Source organism: Mustela nivalis (genome assembly GCF_964662115.1).
Source record: "Mustela nivalis genome assembly, chromosome: 2".
In the NCBI taxonomy this organism is placed as follows: domain Eukaryota; kingdom Metazoa; phylum Chordata; class Mammalia; order Carnivora; family Mustelidae; genus Mustela; species Mustela nivalis.
Window position 1 is genome coordinate 185521738 of NC_139021.1, and position 27553 is coordinate 185549290.

Below are 27553 nucleotides of genomic sequence, written 5' to 3' on the forward strand. Positions count from 1 at the left end.
TGGCCTTTTTTCTGATTATAGAAGAAATACCTTCTCATTAAAAAATGGAAAATAAAAGATACTCTATAGTTACGCATAAAAGGCCTCATTTCTGCCTCCCGAAATAGGTTCGATCATTCCGGTGAGTCTCCCTGGCCTTCATCAGTGTGTGTGTGTGCGTACGTGTGTGCGTGTGTGTGAACAGAGCTCTTGAAATTGGGAACGCCCTGTCCATACACTTTGCAAGCTGCCTTTCAAACTTACCAAAACAAAACCAGAGCATTGCCTTTTGTCTAAATAACCTTCCACATCTGATTTTATTCATGGTGAAGACTATTTATTTTTTAACAACGAGTCCTAACTCATCTAACCAACTACCTAGTCATGGATATTTGAGATTTTATTTCCTCTTTTCAGTATTCTGCTATAAACATTGGGGTACAGTGTTCTGAATAGTGATGCACTGACTCTGTACATACGTATTTGTTCTTTCTCCAAGAGGTGGAATCACTGAAATGATATTAACTTTCTCAAAAGATTTGAAAGTCACAGTGCATGACCCATTACACACTACATTTAATAGCGTTCAGATGAGCGCACACCCTACTGCATTTTTGCAAACACAGAGCAGCGCCAAGGTTTTTGGAAGTCTGTGCTAATTTAATAGGAATATTATATTTGGTGGTTTAAATTTGCATCCTTGAATAACTTATGAGTAAACCACATACTGCATAATGATCATTTATAATTATTCTGTGAGTCATCTGCTTATGTCTGTCTATTTTTTACGACGGTATTAGACTATTGTCCCATATAACAATTCTTTTAACACTCATTTCATTAATCTATATGTAGATTAGTATACCAGCATCCCATTTTTAAAAACTGATGCCACTTTGGAATAAGAAGTTAAATCCATCTGACAGATTTTAAAGATATATATTTGCCCATCTCCTGTGTATTCCCTGATCAACACTTTAAAATGATTTTCTCACACTTCATAAAAGTAATATAATTAACATTCTATTATAGCCATAAACAAAGATGAGAACTGACATCCTCATGATGTTCCGTTGTCCTATCCAAACCTACAGTGAGTCTCTTCAGTTGAAAAGTACCAGTTTTGGCAAATTCTCCATTTCCTTTGTTTAGATTCATACACAGTGAAGGTTCTGAGGCCGCGGCCCGTCGATGGCTGCGTCCGGCACTACGTGCGTCTTCCACGTGCAAAGACAGCATTTTCCCTGCTGCGATCTCCAAATACGTGTCAACATGTAAGAAACATACTGTCTTTTGTATGTTTATATCTTATCAATCCCTTTTGCTTAACTGCCTTCATAATTCTGAGAATTTTTAGGTTGAGTGTTGTGAGTTCAAAATATAAAGGTGTACAAACTTCAAGCTGAATTTCATATTTATGTTTCATTTCTTATTGTAATGGCTGGAACTTCCAGAAAACAGCGCAGCCAAAGATACATAGTGACTGATTTTCACGGGAATGACAGTGATGTTTGCTGTGTGATGTGACAGCTTTTAGATAAATATGTATCATGTTGAAGGTTTACCCTTCAGTTTTGCGTTTTCTCATGTTTTAAATGGTTGTTGAATTTTATCAAGCAATACATCGTCCTCAAATCCAATTAAGGAATATTCTTTCACATTAAACCTACTGATGGGATGTTGTTGCCAACCCCTTTCTTGTCATTACATGATTTCTGCCACCATGAAATGTATCCAGTCGCTCCTGGCAGACGCTATTGTTACCATACTGTTACATTCTCATTAATACTTTTAGGATTTTTATAGCCACTTTTACAAGTGAGATCTTGTAGTAATGTATTTGCTTGTCTAAGTAATTTATTTGCTTCTCTTTTTTCCCCCTATTTTTGAGAAACGTTGGTAAAATGGGTAGCGGCTTTATAACCTACATCAGCAAACTACTATTCTCTACGTTCGGAAAGAAGCTCTGTGTCGCAGAAGATTCTCCTTGGAGTTTGGAGACCTGACAGGTGACATGTGCGGAGCGCCTGGCCAGGGACGCAGGTGGACGGACCGCGACAGTGACCGAGATCTGTGAGCTGGCAGCCGTCCCAGGAGGCAGGGGACTGTGGGCTGTGACCAGGCTGCCCCACCTTGATCCAGCTGAAGGGCTCATTGTGTCCCAGAAAACACTTCATCTAGTCATGAAAAAAAAAAGAAAGAAAGAAAGAAAAGAAAAGAAAAGAAAAGAGAAGAAAGAAATACTGATATTGACCAGGAATGTTTCCACCTGATATGTTTATTTTTTTCTGACCATGAGTGGGGTGAGTTGTTTTTTAATCACTATTTGTTTTTAAACTATGAATGTCTGTCCTTGTTTTTATCATTTTCCTAATTTTTCTCTAACTTCCTGATGCCTTGAAAGCAAGTTTACGCTGTGCCCGTGGTAGCACCATCGTCACTGGGGGCATAGGTTTCCGGGGCCGGGGAGGAAGGTACCACTGGCCGCGAACTACCCCTCGGAACAGGTGCACGTCGCGTTTGGTTATTTTATAAAAGTCTTGTTTTTGTTGCGTTGATTTCTGCCTCATTCATTCATTTCTCGTCGTCTTCCGGCTTCCTTACAGCTCACCCTCACTTGGGGAATCTGCGGCGCTGGGGCCGGCGGGGTCGCGCCGTCACTGTGCTTTCTCAAATGCACTTCCTCTGGTTTTTTTTCATTTTCGTTACGAAGCCCCCGCAGTAATGAAATAGAGGCCAGTGCGATGGCCCCCACCTCCCCAGCACCCTCGTTGCTCACCCCCACCCCGATTCCGCGGCGGCCCCCGACCCCCCTGCAGCTCTGGGCACCGGCTGCAGCACGCGCACCCTGGGAGCCGAGGGCTCTTTTGGAAAGCGTGAGCACGGAACCCCTGTCCCCCGACAGCTGTGCCAGACTAGTGCAGCCTCCTTAGAATTATTAATACCTACTTGTATTAAGTGTCCAGTTGTCTCACAGTTTTTTGGTTTGGTTTATTCAAACCAGGATCACAGGAATTTTGCATGTGTTACTGGGGAGGTCTCTAACGACTCTTCTTAAAAAGGAGTTGGCGCGTTCAGATACGATTTACGAATTCAGTCTTCCACGTGGAGCCATGCCGGTCTGGGACAACTGACCACAACCCCACACCATGCCCTCTGTGCCTCTGTAGTCAGGACCCCCCTCCGACCCCTAATCCCTGGAAACCACTGATCTGCTTTGGATCCGCAGTGTCGCTTTCCCTGGAACGTCAGGAAAAGTGCATTGTATGCAGCACAAGCGTCTGATCCTGCACTTCCCTTGGCGTCACGTCTTTGGGATTCGGTCGCCTTGCACCCGAGGTCCATCCCGATCACAGGCCATGATTTGGATGTGCCCAGGTTTGTCAGTCAGACAAAGTGGGTATGTGGATTGTCCCCAAGTTTGTTGCTCACCAAGAAAGCCAGTGTGCGCAATTGTGTATAGGTTTTCGTGTGGACATGCCTCTTTGTTTTTCTTGGGTAAATACCCAGCAATGAGATCACGGGGTACAGGACATGGGTGTGTTTACAAGAAACTGCCAAACTGATTTCCAAAGTGATCCTAACTTTCGCATTCCCAGCAGCAAGCTGCCCCACCTCTCCCCACGTACATGCCTCCACCTGTGTAGGGTTTCAATTACAGCTCTTCTAATGTGAAGGGGAGGGTCTCAATATGGATTTAGTCTGCATTTTCCTAATGGTAGAGAGCACTGAGCATGTCTTCATGGGCTCAGCCACCACCCATATATCCTTGCTGGCGATGTGTCTGCTCACATATTTTGCCCATCTTCTCATTATTGACTTCTAAGAATTCTTTGTATATTCCAGATATCAATTCTTTATCAGATATATGTTTTGCTAATCTATCTATGGGCTGTAACCAGGCTGCATGACCTTGTGATTTTTCTTTTCATTTTATTAAAAGTCCTTTCAATGAACAACAGGTAATTTTGATAAAGTACAATGTATCAGTACATTTTTCTTTATGGTTCAGGCTTTTGTGCCTAACTAGGAAGTCTTTCCCTAATTCAAGGCTAAAATTTTTTCCTTTTATGTTTTCTTTCAGAAGTTCCAGGGTTTTTTGTCTTGTAATCAAGTCTATAATCTATTTTCAGTTAATTTTTGTATATGATGTACGGTATTGCTTAGGGTCTCTTTGTTTATTGTAAAGATGAATTGTTCCTAAACCGTTTATTGGAAAGGCAAGCTTTCTCTATTAAATGCCTTGTAGCTTTGTCAAAAACAGATTAACCATCCATGTGTGTGTCTATTTCTGGAAGGTCTGTTACTATGTCTATTGATCTTTCTTCCTATGGGTTTGCCAATTATATAACACCTCCATTCCTGTAGCTTTATCGTAAGCATTCAAATCAGTTATGTATGATTCCTCAGCATTTTTGTTCAAAACTACGGTGGCTGTTCTGCTTTCTCCAGCTTCCCAGATAGAGCCAGCTTGCCGATTTCAACACACAGGGATTTTGTTTAGGATGACATACACTATAGATCAATTTGGAGAGAACTGATATCTTAACGTCATGGAGTCTTCTCGCCCATTAATATAAAATATCTCTCCATTTATTAATGTCCTTGATTTCTCCAATCAATGTCTCATGGTTTTCAGGACCGATGTTTTGTTAGGATAACCTGTAAATATTTCATGGTTTGAGTGTTTTAATGATACTGCTATGTTATTTTAATTTCCAATTGTTCATCAGCAGTACTACAGGAATACAATTGAATTTTCACATGAACCTTGTGTCCAGAAACTTGCTAAGCTCACTCAGGAGAACTAGTAGCTTTTCGTAGACTCTTTGGGATAGTCGTAGGACAATCATTTTGTCTGTATACTGTTGGCACTTTGTATGTTTTCCTTCTGCCTTATTGCATTGCCTCCACCCAGAAGTTAGGACTTCTAGCAAAATTTCGCACAGGAACAGGAAGAGCACAAACACTTGCCTTCTTTGAGGAAAAAACATCAGACATTCACTACTAAATACAACACTGGCTGTGACTCTTTGAAGGTTGTCCTTTCTTAGTTGGAAGACATTCCCTTTAATTCCTAGTTGACTTGAGGGCACCTGGGGGCTCAGTTGGTTAAGTGTCTGCCTTTGGCTCAGGTCATGATCCCAGGGTCCTGAGATCAATCTCCATACCTTGCTCCCAGCTCAGTGGGAGCCTGCTTCTCCCTCTCCCTCTGCCACTCCCCCTGCTTCTCCCTCTCCCTCTGCCCCCACCCCTGCTCCTACTCCGTCTTGCTCTCTCTCAAATAAATAATTTAAAAATCTTACCAAAAAAATTCTTAGTTGACTTAGAGCTTCATTTGTTATTTTTTAAATCTGAATAGATGTTGAGTTTGACGAATGCATTTTCTGCATCTATTGAAATGATCATATTGCTTTTCTTCTTTATCTTTTTGATAAAGTAAATAACATTGATTTGCTAATGTGGACCCAGCATTGATTTCCTAGAAAGAGCCCTGCTTGGTCATGATGTATTATCAGTTTTATATATTGTTACCATCATGTTGAAGGCATCTGCATCTCGGTTTATGAAGTATATTGGTCTGTAATTGTCTCTTTGCACTCGTTGGTTTTCAAATCAGAGGAATGGTGAGTGAACGAATGAATAATGAATGAATAAGTAAATTAATATCGGGCATTGTTATTCCTCCTTTTATTTTCAAACAAGTTTACTTAAATTTGGTATCATTTCTTCCTTAAATATTTGGTAGAACTCCACTGATGCTGTCTGGGTCTGGAGTGTTCTCTCTCGGAAAGATTAAAATTAAGAATTCAATATTTCTGACATATATGGTTCTATTGTGTTTTCTACTTGTTGAGTGAGCACAGGTAGCTGTGACTCACAAATTATTTGTCTCCGTCATCTAAGCTGTTGAGCTTATTGTTAGGAAGTAGTAATATTTTCCTGTTTCATTTTTATAATGAGATCTATAGTGACATTTCTCATCTGATTCCTGATATTAATAATTGGTGTTGTCCCTCTTTTTTCATTTTTTAGGTAGGCTCCACGCCCAGTGTAGAGCCGAGTGTGGGCTGTGAACTCACAACCCTGCGATCAAGACCTGAGCAGAGACGGAGTCAGATGCTCACCTGACTGAGCCACACAGGTGCCCCTCTTTTTCCTCTTATTCTCTGTAGCCAGGGGTTCGTCAGTGGTCGTCAGTGGTCGGACCATTTGAGAAAGAAAGGGAGAAGGAAAAGGAGGGGGAGGAAGCAGGAAAGGGAGGAAGAAAGTGGTTTCATTGATTTTCTCTGTATTTTCCTGTTTCCCGTTTCTTTGACGTCTGCTCTTTCAACACTATTTTTTCCGTCTGCTAGTTGCAGGTAAATTAGCTCTCTCTCCTTTCTAGATTTTTAAGGTGGAAGCTTTAGATCATTGATTTCAGACCTTTCTTCATTTTTCTTCTCTTGATGAGAAAATATAGGTCTGGCTCCTGAGCCACTGTAAAGCGCATGACGCAGCATTGCTGACTGTAGTTGTGCCTCCGACCCCCGAAGGCCGCATCTGCCAACCGCAGGTTTGTACACTTGGACCAACATCGGCCCAACCCCCACTCCAACCTTGGTGACAGCAATTTCCTCTTTCTCTGAGTTCAGCTTTGATAGATCCTGCGTGGAAGTGAGGTCAGACAGTACTTGTCTTTCTGCATCTGACTTACCTCACTGAACAGAATGCGCTCAGGGTCTGTCGTGTTGTCAGGAAGGACAGGATTCTTTTCTTTCTCCCGGCCGAGTGCTACTGCGTGAGTGTATTAGAGTGTATTACCACCTGCTTGTCCATGAGGGACAACACAGACCCTGAGACTGGTTCTGTGCCGTGGCTAGTGTGAATAACGCCGCAGTAAACACGGGAGCGCAGGTATCGCCTCGAGGTCAGGACTGCAGTTCACGTGACTGTATGCCCACAAGTGGACGGCTGGATCATAGGGTAGTTCTACCTTTAATTGTAGGGTTGAGCTCTAGACGGTTTTGCTCCGTGGCTGCACCAATGACACCCCCACCGAGAGTGCTTGTCTTTCGGATCATGGTCATTCTGACAGGTGCGAGGTGACGGCTCATCGTGGGCTCGATCTGCATTTCCCAGATGCCGAGTGATGGTGAGCACGTCTGTTGGTCATCTGCGTGTCTTCTTTGGAAAAATGTCTAATTTAGTTCCTCTGCACATTTTTAAAATAGATGGCTTGTTGTTGTTGTTACTGACTTAGGAGTTCTTCATATATTTTGGATATTAACCCCTTAACCGAGGTCTGGTTTGCAAATATTTGTTCTCATTCTATAGGTTGCTGTATTGCTTTCTCCTCCTCCTCCTCCTCCTCCTTCTTTTGCTATGCAGAATCTTTGAAGTTTCATGTAGTCTCACTTTTTAATTTTTGCTTTTGTTGCTCATGTTTTTGGTGTTGTATCCAAAAGCTTGTTGCCAAGACCATCATCGAGGAGTTTTTTCTTTGTTTTCATCAAGGGGTTTCACAGTTTGAGGCCTCATGCTCAAGTCTTTTCCGTTTTTGAGCGTTGTAAAACAGAGGTCCGATTTTATCTTTTCAATTGACTATAGCTGACATACAGCATTAGAATAGTTTCAGATATAAGACAGAGTAATTCACATTTATATATTATGAAATTTCACTTTTCTGCCTGTTTATATATTATGAAATTTTCACTTTTCCCAGCGCCATTTATTGAAGAGACTATCTCTTCCTCACTAATATTCTTGCTCCCTCGTCAAATGCTAGTTTACCATATATGCAAGAGTTCGTTTGGGGGCTTTCCAAAGTCCATTTTGATGCCAGTACCGTGCCGTTGTGATTACTGTAGCTTGTATTATAGTTTGAAATCAGGACCTGTGGTGCCTCCAGGTTTGTTCTTTCTTTCTCAGGACTGCTTGGCCAGTCAGGGTCTTTCCTGGTTCCATAAATATTTTAGGATCTTTTCTATTTCTGTGGAAAATGCCATTGGAATTTTGATGGACGTTGCACTGAATCTGTGTAAGGCTTTGGGTAGTGTGGACATTTTAACAATATTAATTCTTCTGATCCATGAACACAGATGCATGTTTTCCCATTTGTGTGTCTTCTCCAATCTCTTCCATCAAAGTCCTGTAGTTTCCAGAGTACGGATCTTTCATTTCTTTGGTTAAACTTATTTCTAAGTATTTTATGTTTTTTGTTTTGTTTTGTTTTGTTTGCTATAGTGAAAAGCAATCATGATTTCCTTATTTCTTTTTTTCATATATTATAGGAAATAGAAGAGCGGCTGATTCTGTTGATTTTTTATCCTGTGACGTTACTGAATTTATTGATTAGTTCCAACAGATTTTGGCTTAGTCCTTAGGATTTTCTCTGTATAAGATCACCTCATCTGCAAATAAAGACAATTTTACTCCTTGCTTTACGACCTGGGTGTTTTTTCTTTCCTCGTGCCTGATGGTTCCAGCTACGACATCCAGAACTATGTTGGATAGCAGCGGTGAGAGCTGCCACCTTTGTTTTGTTCCTGATCTTAGGGGAAAAGCCTTCAGCCTTTCACTCCGGAGTGTGGCGTTTGCTGCTGGTTGGTCACACAGGCCTTAATTATGTTGAGGGGTGTTCCTTCTGTCCTCTGCTCATCCAGCCCTTTGGTCGTGAGAGGACGTTGTATGTTGTGCTTCTCCTGCCCCTGTTAGGAGGGTCACAGGTTTCCGTTCTTCCGTCTCTTCACTGGACGCATCGTACTTACCACTCGGCGGACGTGGAACCATCCTTGTGTCCCAGCGACGGATCCTGCTTGACTGTGGCGTCCGCTTCCTCCTTTGATGTGTTGAATTCAATTTGCTAGTATTTTGTTGAGAATGTCTTGTTTTTCAATATAGGAGTTTTAATGCTATACATTTCTGTCCAAATATGGCTTAAGCTATGTTTCACAGGCAGTTTTAAAATTGACTTTCACTTACATTCGATTCTAAATATTTTTAAATTTCCTCTCACTTCCTCTTTCAGCTACACATTACTTGTCAGGTTTTCATTTAATTTCCAGATATTTGAAAATTCTCTGGACTTCTTTTCAGGTAGGGACCCCCAAATTAATGATATTGTGGCAGAAGAACAAATTTTATATCTTTTATTATTTACTTAAAAGCTGTTGACTTGTTTTCTGGCTAAGAGTATGATTGACCTAGGTGCATCCCCCATATGCACACAAAAAACACACATGCCGCCGGTAGGGAGAGCGTTCTATAAGTGTTCGTTGACCCGAGTTGGTGGACAGTGTTGTGTAAGTGTGCTCCGTGTCACTGATTCTTGTCCTTCCTGCTCTGTGGAATCCTGAGTGATGACTGCCAGCATCTCCAACTGCCCTCGTGTCTCTTTTTGTTCAATTCAACCCATCCTTGTTTCGGGCATATGGAAGTTCTCTCACAGATGCAGACGCATCTGTTAGCATTGTTATGCCTCCTCGTATGCTCTTAAGTATGTTTTGGTGGTTATGGCAATAGTTCATGTTCTGAATTCCAATCTGCCTAATACGAATACCCCACCTACTTCTGATCTGTATTTGCTGTGTATTTTCTATGTTCTTACTTTTATCTATTCTACTTCTGTATTTTTTAAATGAGTTTCTTTTTATTTAAGATTTTATTTATTTATTTGACAGAGAGAATGAGCACAGGTAGGCAGAGTGGCTGGCAGAGAGAGAGGGAGAAGCAGGCTTCCTCCCAAGGAGGGAGCCCCAAATGGGGTTCAACCCCAGGACCCTGAGATCATGACTTGAGCCGAAAGCAGAGGCTGAACCCACTGAGCCACCCAGGCACCCTTTCAATGATTTTCTTGAGAAAATCATATATTTGAGGATGAATATCTGCCTTTAATTGGGGAGCTTAAACCTTTGTACTTAAATCTACCATCTTGTGGTTGCTATTTTTTAAAAAGATTGTATTTACTTATTTGACAGACAGAGATCACAAGCAGGCAGAGAGGCAGGCAGAGAGAGAGAGAGGAGGAAGCAGGCTCGCTGCTGAGCAGAAAGCCCGATGTGGGGCTCGATCCCAGAACCCTGAGATCATGACTTGAGCCAAAGGCAGAGGCTTTAACCCACTGAGCCACCCAGGTGCTCGTGGTTGCTATTTTTTAAAATATTTGTTCCATCTGTACTTTGATCCTTTTCTTTCATTTCCAGCCTGCTTTTGTGTCATTTGTTATTATTCTAATTTTATCTCCACTATTGTTTTATTAGTTACAACTTTTTAATAATTTTAAGAGTTCACTCTATGCTTTGTAATATGTACTGACTTTATCAGAATTCACCTCCAAATAATATTATAAAACTTACTCTATGGTTTAATAGCCTTGCAGCTCCATACTTCCTGTTCCTCCTTCCATCATTTGTGGTTACTGACATATATTTTAATTTTTACTTGGAGATACACATCTATTATTTCACTACTGCTTATTCCTTATACAGTTAGTTATCTTTTGGAGCAATTAAAAAAGGACAACTTACGTTTACCTTACCGTAGCTTATCTCTAGAACTCTGTGTTTATTCTTGCACAGTTAGCTTCTCCCTCCTATTATATAACTTCTGCTTGATAAACTTCCTTATAATTTCTTGAATACAGGCTGACAATGAATTCTCTTCAGCTTTAGTTTGTTTGGAAAAAATATTTATTTCACCTTATTTTTGAGTGCTGTTTTTGTTGCTAAGATATTTTTATTTCAGTCTTTTAAAAATGTCCTTTGGTGCCTTCTTGCTTCTATAGGTTCTGACAGTAAAACTCTTGCAATTTTAAGATTTGTTTCTATATATGTGGTGTGTTTTTTTTCCTTTAGTTGTCTTCAAGATTTATTTTTAATCTTTGAATCTGAAATTTGAATATGATTTGTCTAGTTTTCAGTCCTGGGAGCTTGCTGAATTTGGAGTCATGTTTTGATCAGTTTCGTAATTTTTTTTTATCGCTTCTGGTCATTATTTCTTCAAATATTTTTTATGCCATATTTTCTCTCCTTCTCAGACTTCAATTATATGTATATTAAACCATTTGTTATAAATGTCATAGTACTGAGAAAGTATCCTCTATTTTTTTCACCTGTTTTATCTTTGTGTTACAATTTCAGCAATTTCTAATGACCTATCTTAAGTTCACTCATCCCTTCCTTGGATGTATCACATCTACTCATGAATCCATTGAAGTAATTCTTAATTTCTCATACCATGCCTTTTTCAGATTGATTTTTTCTTATATTTTCCATATCTGTGATGAAATTCTCCATCTATTTATGTAGTTTTCCCTCCTTTCCTATTAATTCATGAAGATATTAATCATAGTAATTCAATGTCTCTATCTGATAGTTCAGTATCTGTGTCATCTGAGGATCTGGTTCTGTTGCTTATTTTATCTCTTGATTATGGTTTATCATCTCTTGCTTTGTTTGTGTGTCTTATAACTTTTTAGTTGAATGCCATACATGATGAGTAGAACAATAGAGGGTGCAATGAATAGGACTTACTCCTAAAAATGGGCACCCCTTTTCTTCTGTGAAGCTGCTAGTAAAAGATGTATGTCCATATATTTGAGTGTTGACCTGGATTTGGACTTCATTGCTGCAGTAGCCTGTAACACCCTAGAGGCTTCAAACCCCTTTAATGATGACTTCTGCTTGGGGAAGTTCTGGGGTATCTGACAGACTTTCTTAATATTTGTGCTCACCTCCTTCAGTTTACAGCCACCCTCCTATTTCTGCGTCACAAGTAAGGGTCACTCTCCGTGTCTTGCCCTGCAACACCAGCAAATGGCTGTTGCTCTCATTCATCTGCTTAGTGGACAGCAGGCCTGGTCCAGTCTCAGACCCAGATAACCTTCTTATCGAGGCTTTAAGTATAAGAATTTCCTAATGTTTCTGCTTCTTTTAAAAAAGTTGAGGGATTTTGAGTTTGTGCTCATGTTTCTCATTTCTCTTCTCCCCAGTTATATCAGTAAATTTTGGGGTTGTCCATTCAGATTATAATTATTATTGTAATTCCTTCTCATCAAGAATATTGCTTAGAATTATTCACCTACTCCTGTAACGAAATTAAAAAGTATTCTATGTGACTGGCAGATTATTTATAACTACAGATATTCTGAAGCCTGACTAGCCCCATTCTTAGTTTTTGCTTTAGATTAATTTCTCAGTTGGTGGAGGAAATTAAAGAGAGACTATACATTTTTATGATATAAACTTTTCCCAAATTTCTCATATTCTATAAAAGGATTCTAAAGTGTCATGATTTTCTAAAGTGTTGGTGCTGTCCTGATTTGGAAATCAGAGGAAATGTAAGATCAAGTCTGCTTTTTAAAATTTAACTGGTGACTGCTTGAGAAAAGAGGACCAGCACATCCCACATAACCATATAAAAGTAGACAAAGTCAAAACATAAATGGAACAGCAAAAGAATAAAAACAGATTAAAAGAAAGGACTTACAGAGAACACACTGATGGTCACCAGAGGGGTGGGGGGAATGGGTTAACAGGTGATGGGGTTAAAGGGGTGCACTTGTCCTTAGAACACCAGGTGCTGTAGGGAAGCATTGAATCACTACATTGTACACCTGAAACTAATATTATACTGTATGTTAAATTACACTAAAATAAAAACTTTAAAAATAATAAAAATAAAGGAATTACAAGATACCATTAGAAACAAGATACAATAATATAACAGAAGAAATAAAAAAAACAGGAAATCAGACATAAATATGCTCAACTACATCTTTAAAAGGCAAAGGCAGAGACTGTGCCTTTCAATAGTGAACCTGAGCTTAAAACAAAAGACGAGGCAAAACCCACAGGAGAAACAACGCGGAGATGTAGCATAATGCAGCCAGAAGAAAAATAACATTCCCTGGAGAATTTGAGGCAAAAACTTTGGTGTGACAAAGCTGATCTGTTGCTCATTTGAGAACATGTTTCCCTTACTGATGCATGTGTCTGACTTCCCTGTTGGAATACATTTCTTCAATCACAGACTTTTGTCCTCATAATTCTCAAAAGCTCCCCCACCAACTAACGGTGTCTGGTGCTGAAGAATGACATGAAGCTACGTCTGCTTCTGGGTCAAGCAGTGCCTCTCCCTCTCATGCATACAGTTCATCAGGACATAGTGGGTAAGACACATGGCGCAGCCACACTGCACACCCCTGCTGCTCTTGGTGTTGCATGGAGGCCGGAGACAAATCGATGTGCTGTTTGCTTTCTATTTTACGTATCACCTCATCTCATCATCCTCATCTCTTGTTCCAGAAACGCATGCTTGAGACTCTTCCTGCATTGTCTTCCATCATTACATCCAGAATCAGCTCTTCTCTTTAAGGATTTTAATTGCCAGCGTTCAAAAGTTCCCTTGCATTCTCTTCTCGCATCTGAGTATCTTTCTGCATGACTTTGCATCTTGGCTGCTCTCTTTTGATCTTATTTTTTGCTGCTTTTCTATAACACTCTTTTTTTTTTCTAATAAGGTAAACCGAATGTTAATTTATCCAAAATATTTATCAGTTCCCATGCAAGAACCTGTTCCTAGGTTTGTTTCTCTTCCACATCTTTTGAATAAAAGAATATTTTATGGAGCAGAATATTAGGCTCCCCACCCCATCTTCCATCAGCTTTCTCTCTCTCTCTCTCTCTCACTGGTCATCTTTGAATGAGGTCAGTTTGACTTTTTTTCCACCAAGGTGTTGGAAGAATCAGGTTCTTTGATTTTAAGCTAAAGGGCAAGGTTGTACAGACAACTTTTAGACAAATCTCCACGTTACACCAAACTACTATTTCATACATCTTTACTGGACAGAACCTCCCTTTGCTTGATACTCTGAATCTAAGTAATTTTCTTTCTGAGCACCTTGAGGGACCCAGAAGTTCTCATTTTTACAAGTACGGAACAGAGATTCCAGAGGAAGCATGGCTCCCACACTGGCCCTGTCTCCTCTTCTGCTTGCTATCATCCTTGTGTCCTAAGATGTGGAAAGATGGGCTCCCCGCCTGCTGCATGAGAGAAAGGGGATGTCGGTGGAAGAGAGAAAGCAAAGACACCTACCTAAGTGTGGGGGAGCTCCTCAAGAGAAGAGTGTGTCTGTGCGGGCGGCCCACTGACTCTCCTCCCCAGCAGTCTTGCCTTGAATCAATTTCCTAGATCTGGGAATGAATGAGTCCTGGCTTATTTCTCAATTCAACCCATTCACACTGTAATTAGGGATAATTCCTTAAAAAGCCGCTAAATTATTCATTAGAGACTTAAGTTTCTAGTACAGCTGTAACTTTGCATATTTTTAAAATGCTTGGATTTACTTTTCAATGAGAAAAATGCTCTGTCTTCTCTGCGTCTGCTTCACTTTGCTGAAGGAACGACGGATTCCGAGCCAAGGAAAGCGGGAAGATCCCACAGCGCCCTGTGGAGAGCCGGGGCTTCACACCACCCAGTCCAGTGGGACCCTGGGGCTCACGACTGCTGCCCCTTCCTTGCTCCCTGCCCCTCTCTGTCTTCTTCTGTGGTGTGGCCACACTCAGCCACGTGTGATGACCAGACACATTTCTCATGTGTTTGTCTCTTGGCACATTCTATGCCCTTCGTTTGGAACCCCATTCCCTCTCCTGCCCTATCCAAGCTCTGCTAAGTCTTGGAGATGTGTGTCAGGTGTCATCACCTCCCCGCCGGGGGTGGGCCCTCTCCTGATGATCCCCATCCCGAGACCTCCTCAAAGGTCCACAGTGAGCATACAAGATCCATGTCGCATGATCTCATCTTCTGACTTGCCTGTTCCCCACTGGAGCATGACCTCCTTCCCAGCACCCTGCATGGCCGGCAGGAGCGTGGTCCAGGGAGTGAAGCAAGAGTATGATATTAACCATTCGGTTCCAGGATGGAAAGCAGCCAATGTGCTTCTCTCAGATTTGCATATGATGGCAGAGCGGCCCTAGTACCTTCAATATAAGTGAGTCTAATACAGATCAAAATGAAGTAAGGTCCTTTATAATATTTATTAGGCTTCAGATGACTTATCTAAATTCACAGCTATGCTAATATTACATGAGACCCTGTTGCTGTGCACTCAGCTACCCAACAACACATCAGGTTGTGAGATATTAACACAAGTCTCCAAGGCCACCCAACACCGCCATCCCTGCCTGTTTCAACGTCTAATCCAGTTCAATGAACGGCGCAATTAGTCAAACAAAGCTGCTATCTATGTCTTATCTTTGGAGCTCATGGCACATATTGACCTTGTCCTGCATACAAAACATGACTCCCAAAGTGATTGTTACACAAAATTACTACCCACCCAAGAAAGGAAAATGAGCTTCGCTCACTAGACCTATTTAAAATGAGGGGGTTTGACTCATTCTTCTGTTTCTTTCGGAGTTCTGATGGTGTTCCTTTGATTAATTGAAATCAGATCAATAAAACATATCTATCATATAAAACCATTGACTTACAAATAGAACAGTGTATAACAAGGTTGATGAACTTAAAAATCAACTATATGTCATATTTGTACATGATATATTAATAGAAGATATGCAATGTTTTATATTTTAAATGTATAACTATATAACAAAAATAAATGTAATATCTAAATTTATTGATCTATAATAGGATAAAAAATTTAATAGCAATTTTTGAAAGAGAGAGAGAGAAAGATCCTGAGTGGGTGAGTAGGTGGTGGGGGTGGGAGAGGGCAGAGAGAGGGAGAATCCTAAGCAGTTTCTGTGCCCAGCAGGGGGCCTGACCCAGTGCTTGATCTTATGACCCCAAGATCGTGAACTGAGCTGAGATCAAGAGCCCACTCACTGCTCAAGCAGCTGGGCTGCCCAAGCGCCCCTTCATGATTACTTTTACCAGTATTCCGGAACTTGACCTGTAACATGGTTCAGTGCATTTTTATTTTCTTAACTCTGGTGAACCTACAATGACGTCTTTGTTAGCTGACCTGGAGCTGACTTTGCCTTCTGCAGTTACGAGCTCTCTTCCCCGCTTCTCTGTTAAGCAGTTAGTAACACACAATCCACCCCTTCAATACCTTGTTTGTACACAGGGCATTTAACACCTGCTTTCCACAACAGTAGTTCCTAAAGATTCTGAAATTTATTTAAAAATTCAAAATTTTCACAAAGTTTGAAAACTCCCATCTCAAACACATGTATTTAACTGTTATTAAATTACCTCTAGGGACAGACACATTTCTCTCCAAAAGACAAGTAAAAATGTAAGTCTTATATTCTTATGGGTTATAAGTTCAAAAACAAAAACAAACAAAACCAGGGGAAAACAGAAGCAGAGATTTTTCAGATAGTGGACCAGGTCAGAGTGATTATTCTATTATCAACCATTCTATTATCAACTAGAACATGCCCTTTAAAATAAAGTAGTCAAAAGTCAAAGGTAAAATGAACATAAATCTGCTTTAAATAAAGTATGAGATTTTGGCCACACAATAAATAATATCCATACGAGAGAAAATCTGTTAGTTGCCACGAGCATCCTTAACTATGTATTTAACACGTTCATAGTAAAGGTTTTCTTTTTTTAAGATTTATTTATGTATTTATTTATTTGACAGCAAGAGACACAGTGAGAGAGGGAGCACAAGCAGGGGCAGTGGGAGAGGGAGAATGTGCTTCCTGCGGAGCACGGAGCCCAATGTAGGGCTCATCACAGGACCCTGGGATCATGACCTGAGCCAAGGGCAGACTCTTGACGACTGAGCCCCCCGGGTGTCCCCACAGTAAGGGTTTTCTAAAAAGAGGAGCAGGTATACCGAGAAATGTCTCTGTGATACTCAAGGATGGTACGTGAGCCATCTGAAGTCATGGAGTCTTTACGTGATACGTGTAATCTGATCATCCTGTATGGTCATTGAATTAAATAGGAAACAGGACCATCTTAGCCTAAAATGTTTATAAATGTATGCGTGATATGTATGCAGATTTTAATGACTCAGTAATGCACCACTGCAAGGACAGAAGGCAAGTTTCAGTCAAGAACTATCAAAGCCTGTGACAAACACAAATAGTTGAGCTGTTCCTCCTGATTTATTACTAAACAAGGTCTCTTCCAAACTAGAACATGCAAGGTAGGCAGAGGGAGAAGGAGATAAATACATGTCCTAAACTGGCACGGTGTTATCCACAGGAACACATCCTTGTTACTGAATTTTACAGACGCACATTGAGAAAAGCTTGGTAGGTAGGAGATTACAGGAAGATAATGTAATTCTGAAGTCATAAAATATTCCATAATGGAAGGCGTTGCAAGATCATCTTGGCATGGACAACGCTTGCTTTTATACTATGATCTATGTTAAGGTGATTTTAAAAATCAATTTAAAAATTCATAAGATGATTTTATTCTCCTGTTGCTACATAGGTTTATTATATAATCTTTCATCCAGAGATTATTTCATGAGAGTCTGTTCCAGGACAAATGTTCTTTCAGGCCACTAGGCTCCAAAGATAGAACAAAATCCATCTTCCAAACAGTGTATTTTTATAGGTCCTTCCCAATATCACCCCCAGCATGCAGGCAAAACTCACAAACATCTTTCAGGTGCCCCCGTCCTGCAGACCAGGGAGCTTGGCTACATGAGCCCTATGCCACACGAGGAATGTGCAGGCAATGACCTGTCTGATCCATTAGTAGTCCTATTAAGAGCAGAAGACTCAGCCCGAGCCTGAAATCTGAGCACTGAGAACTGGGGTTCTCTCAAAATCCCCCCAGCCATACCTTGATCTTAAAAACAGATTCCACAGTCTAAAAACACAACGAATAAACTACTCAACACCCAATTTCTTTATAAAAAAAAATCATGTTCATGAAAAAAAGTTACAACATGAAATAATCATTTTGCTAAAATGACAAATATAGTTTTCATACCTAAAACTAACTTGTGACTAAAGCAGAAACAAAAAATAATATGTATTTGGGGCACCAACCTGGTATTAGCTGAGGTGCTAGCAGCCCCGTGGGAAGAGGCCAGGAGGCAGGAGCTGGTCTGGATAGAGACAGGGCGACTTGGTTCGCCAACAGATGAGGCTTTTCATGCCCACGGAACAACCTTGACTCCTCAGGATATATCCACGTTGAGTCCAGAGCAAAGGAATTATTAAAAAAGATCTGTCCAAAAATAAAGCGAGCATAACACGTAAGAAAAGACACATGATAAAAGCTAAACCCTGCTGTAAAATAGTTCTCTTTCTGACATGGATCAAATACTGGGGATTCTGCAAGTGGGACCCTCTAAAGGCATCATCCTAAACCCTGAAGATCCATGGTGCCGACAACGGTCACCTTCTAGATGAAGTCTCCTGGGCTACTCTTCTACCACTGACGTGCTTAATTGAGCCTAGCGGCCAGTCTACAAATGGAAGAATCCCTCAGTGAGGTAAACAGTGTGCCGTGGGAAAGTCACCATATTACTTGTCTTTAGTTTTCAAGTAAACACAGTGTGGCACTTAAATTTGAATCCAAAAGCTAACATAAATCATCAGAAAGATGAACACTTAAAGCAGTAACAGCAAGAAAAACCTCATAAAATTTGTACTTAAAGTATACAATGTTTAAGACTATATTTTGATCAATGCTTACAGATCTAAAAACTGAAAAAAAATTTTTCAAGTGGATTCTGATTCAGAAGTAGAAACTTTTCATGGCTCCACGGAATCCAGATTTTTCAGTTAAAACAAAAGAACCCCCCACCTCTGCTGGTGTTTTTGAACAGATTGACCTTATTCTGAAAAGATTTATCTCTAGACCTAGATATTGCAATTAGAAAACACACAATGTTTTCTGCTGTTATGGAAATGCCCAACAAATTAATAATTAATGGCCCATTCATCTAATTAAACTACTTGCATATTACCTTACAATTGGGTATCCTTTTTTCTATCCAACTTTTCCCAACAGGAGGTGGAAGGGCAGACGGGCAGATGTGTGGGAAAACGGGCACCAGCTCCACAGTGGGAGAGGGAGAGAGTCCTATGGACGGAGAATGGCCACCGCACAGCCACTGAAACCCAAGAAAACACAAGGGAGTGCTTGTTAGCCTAGACCTATCAACTACTTTGTACCACAAGATGTTAAAGCATAGCTGCTTTAAGAAAATAATTTTAAAATATATGTATTCGATTAGGAGAGAAATTCCTCCTTTCAAGAGTGAAGAAAAACCATAAATAATCACAAATTTTCAAAATGTATTAAAGCTTTCATATTGGAATCATCACAAAGCATCACCAACATTGCATTCTTCGATACTGGGAAAGAATTTCTAAGCACAAAGCCATGAGAATATGGTAAGAAATGGGTTTCTACCCTAAGATAATGAGAAACCACAATGGAGAGATGAAATGCTGGGTATTCCTTCTATAATTCTGGAATTCTTTTCACAAGCAAGTAGGAAGCTCTATTTTATGATAATGCTTTCAACACAAATTCTTGTATTAATTATAATTATCATTTAAAAACCAACACAGCTAATAGTTTCAAAATAAAATTAGCTCAGGGGTTAGGATTCAAAGTTTCCCAAGGTTCACAAATGCAAATACACTCCAAGGCAGAGAAAATATAAGTGAGCTTATCAGACAACTGAAGATCCTGATGCACAGAACAGAACAGCAACATCGGAGGGGGAGCAGACATTTAGGAGACAGTCTCTCTAATTTAAATAACTGAGTCGTCATCAGTGGAGAACTAATAAGATTATTGTTTGATGGTACGGAACACTTTGATATTTATTTGTTTTAAAATTGTAGAAGCTTCTTTGATCTTCCTGTTAATGTGAAAATATTCTTCTGGCTCTAAATATTGTTATTGAACAGAAAATATGTAGCATAAAATATTTAAGAGATAAGTTTTTTTAGATTTTTCTGTTTAAATACACACAACACACACACACACACACACACACACACACACACACACACACACACAAATGCAGTGTTCCCTACTGAAAAAAAAACTGTAGTTCCTTGACGTTATATACCTCTAGTGGTAGGACTCTGATATAACAACCTTTTCAAAACACGGAAAAAGCTACCGGCGTTTATTCGATAAAACCCAATACGAACTGCATCACATATCAGAACGTGATACCCGGCACCTTATATGTGATGTATCCTTAAGTCTGAAGACCAATTTAGGAGGAGTTTAACAACATTTTTTAGAAAAGCTCACGAGATAATATTGGAATTAAATTAATTAAATGCTGTATTCTAACACACCACTCATTTGAATATGCTAATGAGGACAATCTTGGGAATAAAATACATGTTATTCCCTGATTTAAATGCATCTGCATGTTAGACAGCAAACAATGGGTCTTGCCAAAACCAGCCTGCCCTGCTCTGTTGCACCATTAATCAAAGGTACAGTCACTTTTTCTTTTTAATTCCACGTTTTAAACCCCAAACTCTTCTAGAGTGCAATATGGCATTAGCTAATTTAGTGGACTCAGGCTGACCTAGGTGGAAGGGAAAATCGCCAGCAATATTTCTCAGTATTAAAGACAGGATTTCCTTGCCGGCTCCCATTGGTTTGAATTCTCTTAAGCATTGTCCTGAGTCTATTGTAAAATTTAAAAAAAAAAAGAAAGAAAGAAAGAAAAAGAAAAAAAGAGGGGGGGAAGCCCAGATCAGAATCAGAAATAGCTATTGATTCCCAGCTTGCTTTTCAAGTCTGGCAGAGACTGTAAAAGTATTAACTTCTCGGCGATACGTCAGCCACAGAACGCGGCTGCAACGCGGGGCTCCAGCGGCCGCTACTTCAGCACCGCGCTCTGGACAGCGACCCCGGCCCCCGCGAAAGTTGCGGCCAGGGCGGTCCCAGCTCCCGCCCGGGGCGCGGAGTCCCCGGCGCCGGCCCGGGGCCGCGAGGACGTGCGGCCGAAACTGCCGGGAGGCAGAGCGGGACGTCGAAGCATGAACTTTGTTGCCGATGCATGGCTGCCAGGCTGCGCCCTGATGGCTCGAGGAGCCGAGCACCGCCGCGGGGAGGGCAGGGCGCGAGCCGCAGGGCCAGGGCCGCCCGGGGGGCCACGCGAGGGCCGCGCCCAGGGGATGGAGCGGGGCTGGGGGGGCAGCCGGCGACCCCCCCCACGGGATCCCGGGGCCGGGGACACGTTACCTGCCCGTGGAGCAAGGGGTAGTGGTGCACGGAGGCGGCGGCGGCGGCGGCGTGGTCTGGCGCAGAGGGCAGCGGCAGCAGCGGCAGCAGGGGCTCGCCGGGGGCTTGCCAGCCGGGCAGCCCCGGGAGCAGCGGGCCGGCGGGGGGCTGCGCCGAGGCGAGCAGCACGGGCGGGGGCGCGACCCCGGCGCCCAGCCGGAGCAGCCCGGCCGAGCCGGGAACCATCCAAACCCAGGGCGGCGGCGGCGGCGGCGGGTCTGCATTCATCGGCCAGAGGAGAGGCTGCCGCCGCCGGGGCTGCTGCTGCAGCTGCCGCCGCCGCCGCTGGAGCCTGGCGCCCACCAGCATCCTGCATCCCCGCGCGGGCGGCGGCGGCGGGGGCGGCGGGGGCGGCGGGCGCCCGAGGTGCGGGCCGGCGGCGGCGCGGGCTCCGGAGCCAACTCACTTGGTTCCGCGGCGCGGCCGCTCGCTCCGCCCCTGCCCCGCGCGGGGAGCCCCTCCTCCCGCCCGCCGCCCGCCCCTCCGAGCGCCGCCCGCCCGCGCCGCCGCCGCCGCCTCCCCGGCCGGGCCGGGCCCGCGCGCCCCCCGACTCCGGGCGGCCGCTGTCCGCTGCTCCCTCCTCCCGCGGCCGCCGGGCGCCCGCCGCCCCCAGCCCCAGCCCGGACCCCAGCGGCGGCGCGGGCGGGCGGCTCCGGGGCGCGGGCGCGCGGGCCGGGATCCCGCGGATCGCGCCCCCGGCTCCGGTGCCGCGCGGGAGGCCGCTGGCTCGCGCGGACGGTGCGCACCGAGGGGCGGCGAGCGCGGCCGGACCCGGGAGCCGAATGCAAGCGCGGCGGCGAGCGGAGGCCAGGCCGGCGGCGCGGGAGCCGGGCACGTCCTGCGCCGGGCGGGGCCGGGGCGCGGACTGGCACGGGGCCAGCCGCCCTCTGCCTGGCTTCAGCGGGGCCAAGGTCTCAGGGCCTCGAGGGGATGCTGGCTGCAGACCCGACGCCAGGGGGGCGTCCATCGCCACTGGACGCGGTCAGATTCCGTCTCGGGAAAATCTGCCCAACACTTCTTGACCCGCCGGCAGGTCCTCTGCCCCGGGTGCCCCTACTCCACGCCCCACCAGCACGCAGCAGGCAGGCCGCCTCTGGGCCTTTGCACACGATGGCCCCATGATCGCACTAGGAGCTGGTCCTAGACTCTCCCAGGCACAGGACTGTGCTCCTCCTTTACCCACGGCAAGCGGCTTCTGCTGGGCACCCTGAGCTGCCTGGGACTGAGGACGGACCCCTCCCTCCCAGGACCCTCGCTCAGCCCAAAGCACAGCCCCCGCCGGCGGAGGGAGCAGGTACAGCGCCAGTGACACGCAGTCACCGCCAGGCGGCGCGTCCCAGCCGCTCGGGTCCACCTCGAGCCGCAGACCCAGGTTCCTCGGAGCCGGGTCCCCTTCACCTCGGTGTGATCCCGGCCGGCAGCAGCGGCTCTGAGACCTAGCCCAGCCCTGGGCGGCTCGTGAGACAATCTGCTGCTTAGGTCGCTGAGCCGGAGCAGCCCAGCGCCAGTTGGGGGGCCTGTGCTTCTCTGCAGCATTGGATGAAGAGGCTTCTTGCCCCAGAAAGCAGAAAGGGGGAACCGAATTAGGGTGTATGCATTCAAGGGCATGTATGAAAAGCTCCCCCTGACCTGGACGGACAGCGTAACACCCCCACCCGCCTACACCCACAGGACAGCTGGGACTCCCCAAACGCCTTATCTCATCACCTCTGAACTGCTCTGCCGATCACCCCCTCTGAGACCACCTAGGGCAGCAGGGTGCATTCCGTTTGCTTCTAGCCTTGTGTGTTCGTCCTAATTTGCTTAATTTCCTCCTGGCCTGGCATGATTTCTTGTAGATCCGGGCATATGCTAATTTACATAGCTGGCATCCCCATACTTTCCTCCATGCAAACCAGTTTTCAATTAGCAAGTTTAGCTTTCTCTTTGATGCAAAAGTACTGGCAAGATTTTGTTTTTTCTCACCTAAAATCAGAAAGCTCTACAGATTAGAGGCTGTTACTATTCAGCCCAAGCCCTTAATTCATGTGCATATATCTGTCCGTGCATGCACAGGGGGTCCCAGTGTCTTGATCTTGATGGTCACAGCCTGACTAGGGTTCCGGAGCAGGCATCTTCCGGCAGGCTAATGTGGACCTCTTCAAGGGCCTGTTTGAAGCCGAGTTTTTGCCCCCCTTCTTCCCTTGGGGGCTAGAGACTGGGGACCGTTGGTGGCAGCGTATGGCTTCCTTTGGGGTATGCAAATGGCCGCATCCACTGACCCCCAGCTCCTGGGAGGGCAGGTTTAGCCATCCTCATCATCTGTGGGTGCTTCAGCACTTGGGGAGGAATCTCGCCCCCACTGCTTCACAGCACTGTCCTTAGAGTGGTTCTACTCAAGCGGGGGTTTGTCACCTGGTGATTTCCTCTGTCCCTGGGCCTTCCAGGGTCCTAAGTGCACTGTGCTCATCTCTGAATGAGAGCTGGAAAATCACTGTTCACACGAATAACTGCAAAGTAGCCCAAACTCCTTGGCTATTTCTTGCCATGGGCTTCACTGGATTCATTTATTACGGTGCCTTGAATGTTTTCTTATACTGTGTGAATTCTACAGACATGGCCTAGGACAACACACATGCAGAGTGATTTCCAGTAATAAATGAACTGATGTGAGGGGATGCAGGAGACGGGCTCGTCTTCAACTTCTGTTTCTTGTTTCAATCAGATTCATCTCAAGGTTCCCCCCATACTCTCCACTCAACCCGCAGACACATTAATCCCAGTGGGGATTTAAAGGACTCTGTTAAAGCAGGAAGCTCTCCTTGAGGACCAGAAATCAGGGAACCGCCCGCCAGCAAAGGGAGGCTTCTGGGCCCGGCAGACCCGCACTACTGGTGTGCCTGGCAGCGCCTCCCGGCAGGTCAGCCCAGGGCAGGGCACGTGGCTAGCACCCCACAAATCAGGCCCGTTTTCTGGGTGAGAAGTTTTCTTTAGAAAGGGTTTTATACACAATTAGGTTCAAGTTCTTCTAACCAATAAAAACAGCCTTAAGTTCATGTTATTCAGGGGAAAACCAGCAGAAATTTGCAGCTAAGATGAGACTAACAGGCAAGAGGAGATTCACACCAGAAAAAAAAAAAAAAAAACCCGTGAATTATTGACGTATGCTAATGAGTTCTGAATTGTTTATTACCTTTCAGGAAAAAATAATGTTGGGCGTTAGGGAGAGATCAATGAAATAAGATTTTGCAGACTGTAAAAGGTGTTTCTTTTTATTCCAAGTTATTTTACTCTGTTTTCTAAGTAAAAGCTAATAGAATCCAAAAATACGAGACGATGAAAATAGTCTCTTGCAGGCCTGCGAGTTAAAACGAGCCTCGTCCCCACCCCAGTGCGGATGCCACCTCGTCCTTCCCTCCTGAACACCCACCAACTATGACAGGATGAGGCCCTGGGTGGAGGCCAGGAAGCCGCCGCCACCGCGGGAGCCTGGTGGCTCCAGGAGGAGAGGCTGCAGGAGTGGCTCCCGGGCTTTGGCGAACTTGGGAGATTCTGCAGCTGAGCCCTGGTCTCGAGGCAAGAACTTCAGGGGTGGCTGGCCTCGAGGACAGGGTGGACTCAGGCTTGATGGCGTTGAAGCCCCCGTGGGACCCCCAGACAGATACGCTGTCTCAGCTGGAAACTCAGCCAGGAGTTTGGGAGCAGAGTCATGGTTGGGGTATAGAACTGGGGTCAGCTCACAGTCCCTGGGGTCAGGGACGGGCGTGGGGTCACCCCAGGGGAGCACAAAGTGGGGAGGGAGAGGCTGCTCACCAGGTCACGTGTTGGGGAGTGAAGCTCCCTAAAAAACAGAGGGGTAAACCCAGGCAGGCAGTGACCTCAATCCATCATGGATGGGCAGGAGTGTGCATGCTTGATAAAGGGTACTGTGACCCGTTTTACTATAAGTGTGCGGCTCTAGAATATCTAGAAAACAGGAAAGCTTAATGAATACAACCCACTGAGAGAAAAAGAACGGGAACTTCTTTGACATCCCTTCCATCGCCTTCCATAGCATTTTCTCCAGCTCATCTCTCTCTCTCTCTCCCTCTCTCTCTCTCTCCCTCTCTCTCTCTCTCTCTCTCTATATATATATATATATAACGTGATTGTGTATCTTGTATGAGTATCTCACAGAGCGCATCCTATAATATTGCATTTTTAAAATATTTTATTGATTTATTGACTTGTGCGCTCGTGAGAGCAGATGCAGAGGCAGAGGGAGGGGCAGGGGGAGGGGCAGAAGCATACTCCCCGCTGAGCAAGGAGCCCCAGACCCGGGACTCAGGACTGAGCCAAAAGCAGGTGCTTCACCAACTGAGCCACTCAGGTGCCCTTATAATATTGCATTTTATATTAAATCGTACCTTATAAAGAAAGTTTTAATTCAGCTTGTGCTATATATAATATTAAATGTTATTTTTCACTCAACTTCATAGTACAAGCACTTCTCCACAGTATTAGAAATTCCTAGGGGAGCTGCTTCCTGACAGCACTGCAAATCCCCCGCTGAGGATCTTCAAGGGGAAGGAACCTGTGCCCTAATGAGAACTCAGTAGCACACCATGGGACAATAGGGACATTGTAACAGGATGTTACAAAAATCGACTTACCAATCCATGCATCCATCCACAGTCACCGATCTCTGACACGTCATCCCAAATAACGGAGTGGGTAGAGGCGTGAGGAACAGAGGGAGACTGCTGGGAACCCCGACCCCCCTGTGGTTACTGGAGGCTTGTTCCCTGGCTCCCAGGGCAAGGTGAGAACCCGGCTGCTCTCCCTGTGCCCACAGCCTCCACCCTCCCCGGAGCAGGTCCCCGGGGCCACACCCGTGCTGGGGCACGAGGCACATACATCTGCTGGCTCAGCTCCCCATCCCGGGCACGGCAGGACCGGACGCTCTTCTTTCTTCCCTCCCTCGGCAGTTCGGGGAGCACTAGCCAGTGCCAGTGAACAGAAGACCCAGGCCGGATGCCCCACTCCTGAGCCTCCGCTGGACTTGGAGATCTGCTGTACGGCCACGTCCCACACAACAGACAGCAACACAGCCAGGGCGTTGAAGGTCGTGTGCACCAGAGGGGAGGGGGCTGCCACCCAGCCACATGCCAGATTAGTCTGCCCAGAGAGGCGACTTCCTGAGATCACACCGAGGCAGCCCGGGGAATCGAGCCCTGGAGAGTGACAGGGAGAGAGGGAGTTGTCCCTCATATAGTGACAGCACCGAGCATGTGGCTCTCCAGAGCAGTAGGTCCTGGTCAGGGCTGAAGGAGCCCCTGCAGGCTCCGGTCTGCAGAGCAAAAAGTGGGAGCAGGGGCTGGCTGTGCATGCTCAGGGTAGGCCACACTCATCCCCTCTTTCTGCTCTTTGGACCAGGGTGACCTGAAAAGGCAGGGGGGGCGGTCAGAGACTGTGGGACTGGGGGGCACTCCCGGACGGGCTCCCCACAGTGTTGGGGGTCTCTCTGCCCCCCAGCAGAACTCCCGGCCCCTTCCTGTGCCCTCTGCCGCCCCCAGCTGCTGTGGAGGGGGTGGGAGTCTTCAGCCTCCCGGGCGATCACGCAGGCACTTACGAGGAGGGACGGGCAGAGACGCAGGTGGACGCATTCTGAAGCGCGGAGCGATGTCCCTCCCTCATTCGTGGCACACAACTGGTGGCATCTGATGGCAGGATCTGTGGGTTTTGGAGACACAAAACTGTTTGTACTGGGATGGCAGAGCCCAGCCCAACAGCGAGCCTGAGGCGTGCCAAGCGGACCCCATTGCTGGCACCAACGCCGCACGCAGGAGCGTTTTAGTTTGTCCTGTCGAAGCCCGGTCTCCTCACACCAGCTGGAGGCCCGGGGGGGACGCCGCTCCAACCGCCGGACACAAGTGCTCTTGGCGCTGCGGAGGGCGGGGGAGGGGTGGGGTCCCCAGGATCCGCGTCCCGGCGAGAGGCACGTGCGGCGGTCACTCGGCCTCACTGCGCTGTGGCCTTGCGACCCACTGCCTGGTGAGACGGGCCGGGCTGGGAAACCCGTGACACCATTTCTGCTACTTGGAAGTAACTCAGGAGGAGAAGCGGCGTGGTCCGACCCGGGAGAAGTACAGTGTCCCGTGCGCTTTATCACAGTCTGACTGTTGGGGGCCCGGCCTGGAGCACAAGGTAACGGGTCAAGGGGAAGCCCCGCCGCGCCCCCGCCTAGCGGCAGAGGAGACTTAGCGCGCCCGCGGCCTGGTTCCTCCGGCAGCTCGTCGGCCTCCTGGGCCCACGGCTCGCTCCTCGCCGTCCGGCCAGGTTCCCGGAGCGCAGCCCCCAGCTCCGCAGCGCAGGGTCTGAGCACACGGCTTTCGAGGCTCCGGAACAACGAGGCTCCCGGGGA

General features: G+C 45.5%; 1 protein-coding gene across 1 annotated transcript in view; it reads right to left on the bottom strand.

Moving 5' to 3' along the window:
* TCERG1L (transcription elongation regulator 1 like) overlaps window positions 1-21527 on the bottom strand; it is a 175160-nt gene extending 153633 nt beyond the window's left edge. The window contains exons 1-3 of the mRNA XM_082717821.1: window positions 21133-21527; window positions 18875-19021; window positions 17949-18129 (exon numbers count right to left, since the gene is read on the bottom strand). Coding sequence (XP_082573947.1) covers window positions 17949-18129; window positions 18875-19021; window positions 21133-21480 — 676 coding nt within the window. The 5' untranslated portion in view covers window positions 21481-21527. The remainder of the gene's footprint in view (window positions 1-17948; window positions 18130-18874; window positions 19022-21132) is intronic.
* Window positions 21528-27553: the final 6026 nt, after the last annotated feature.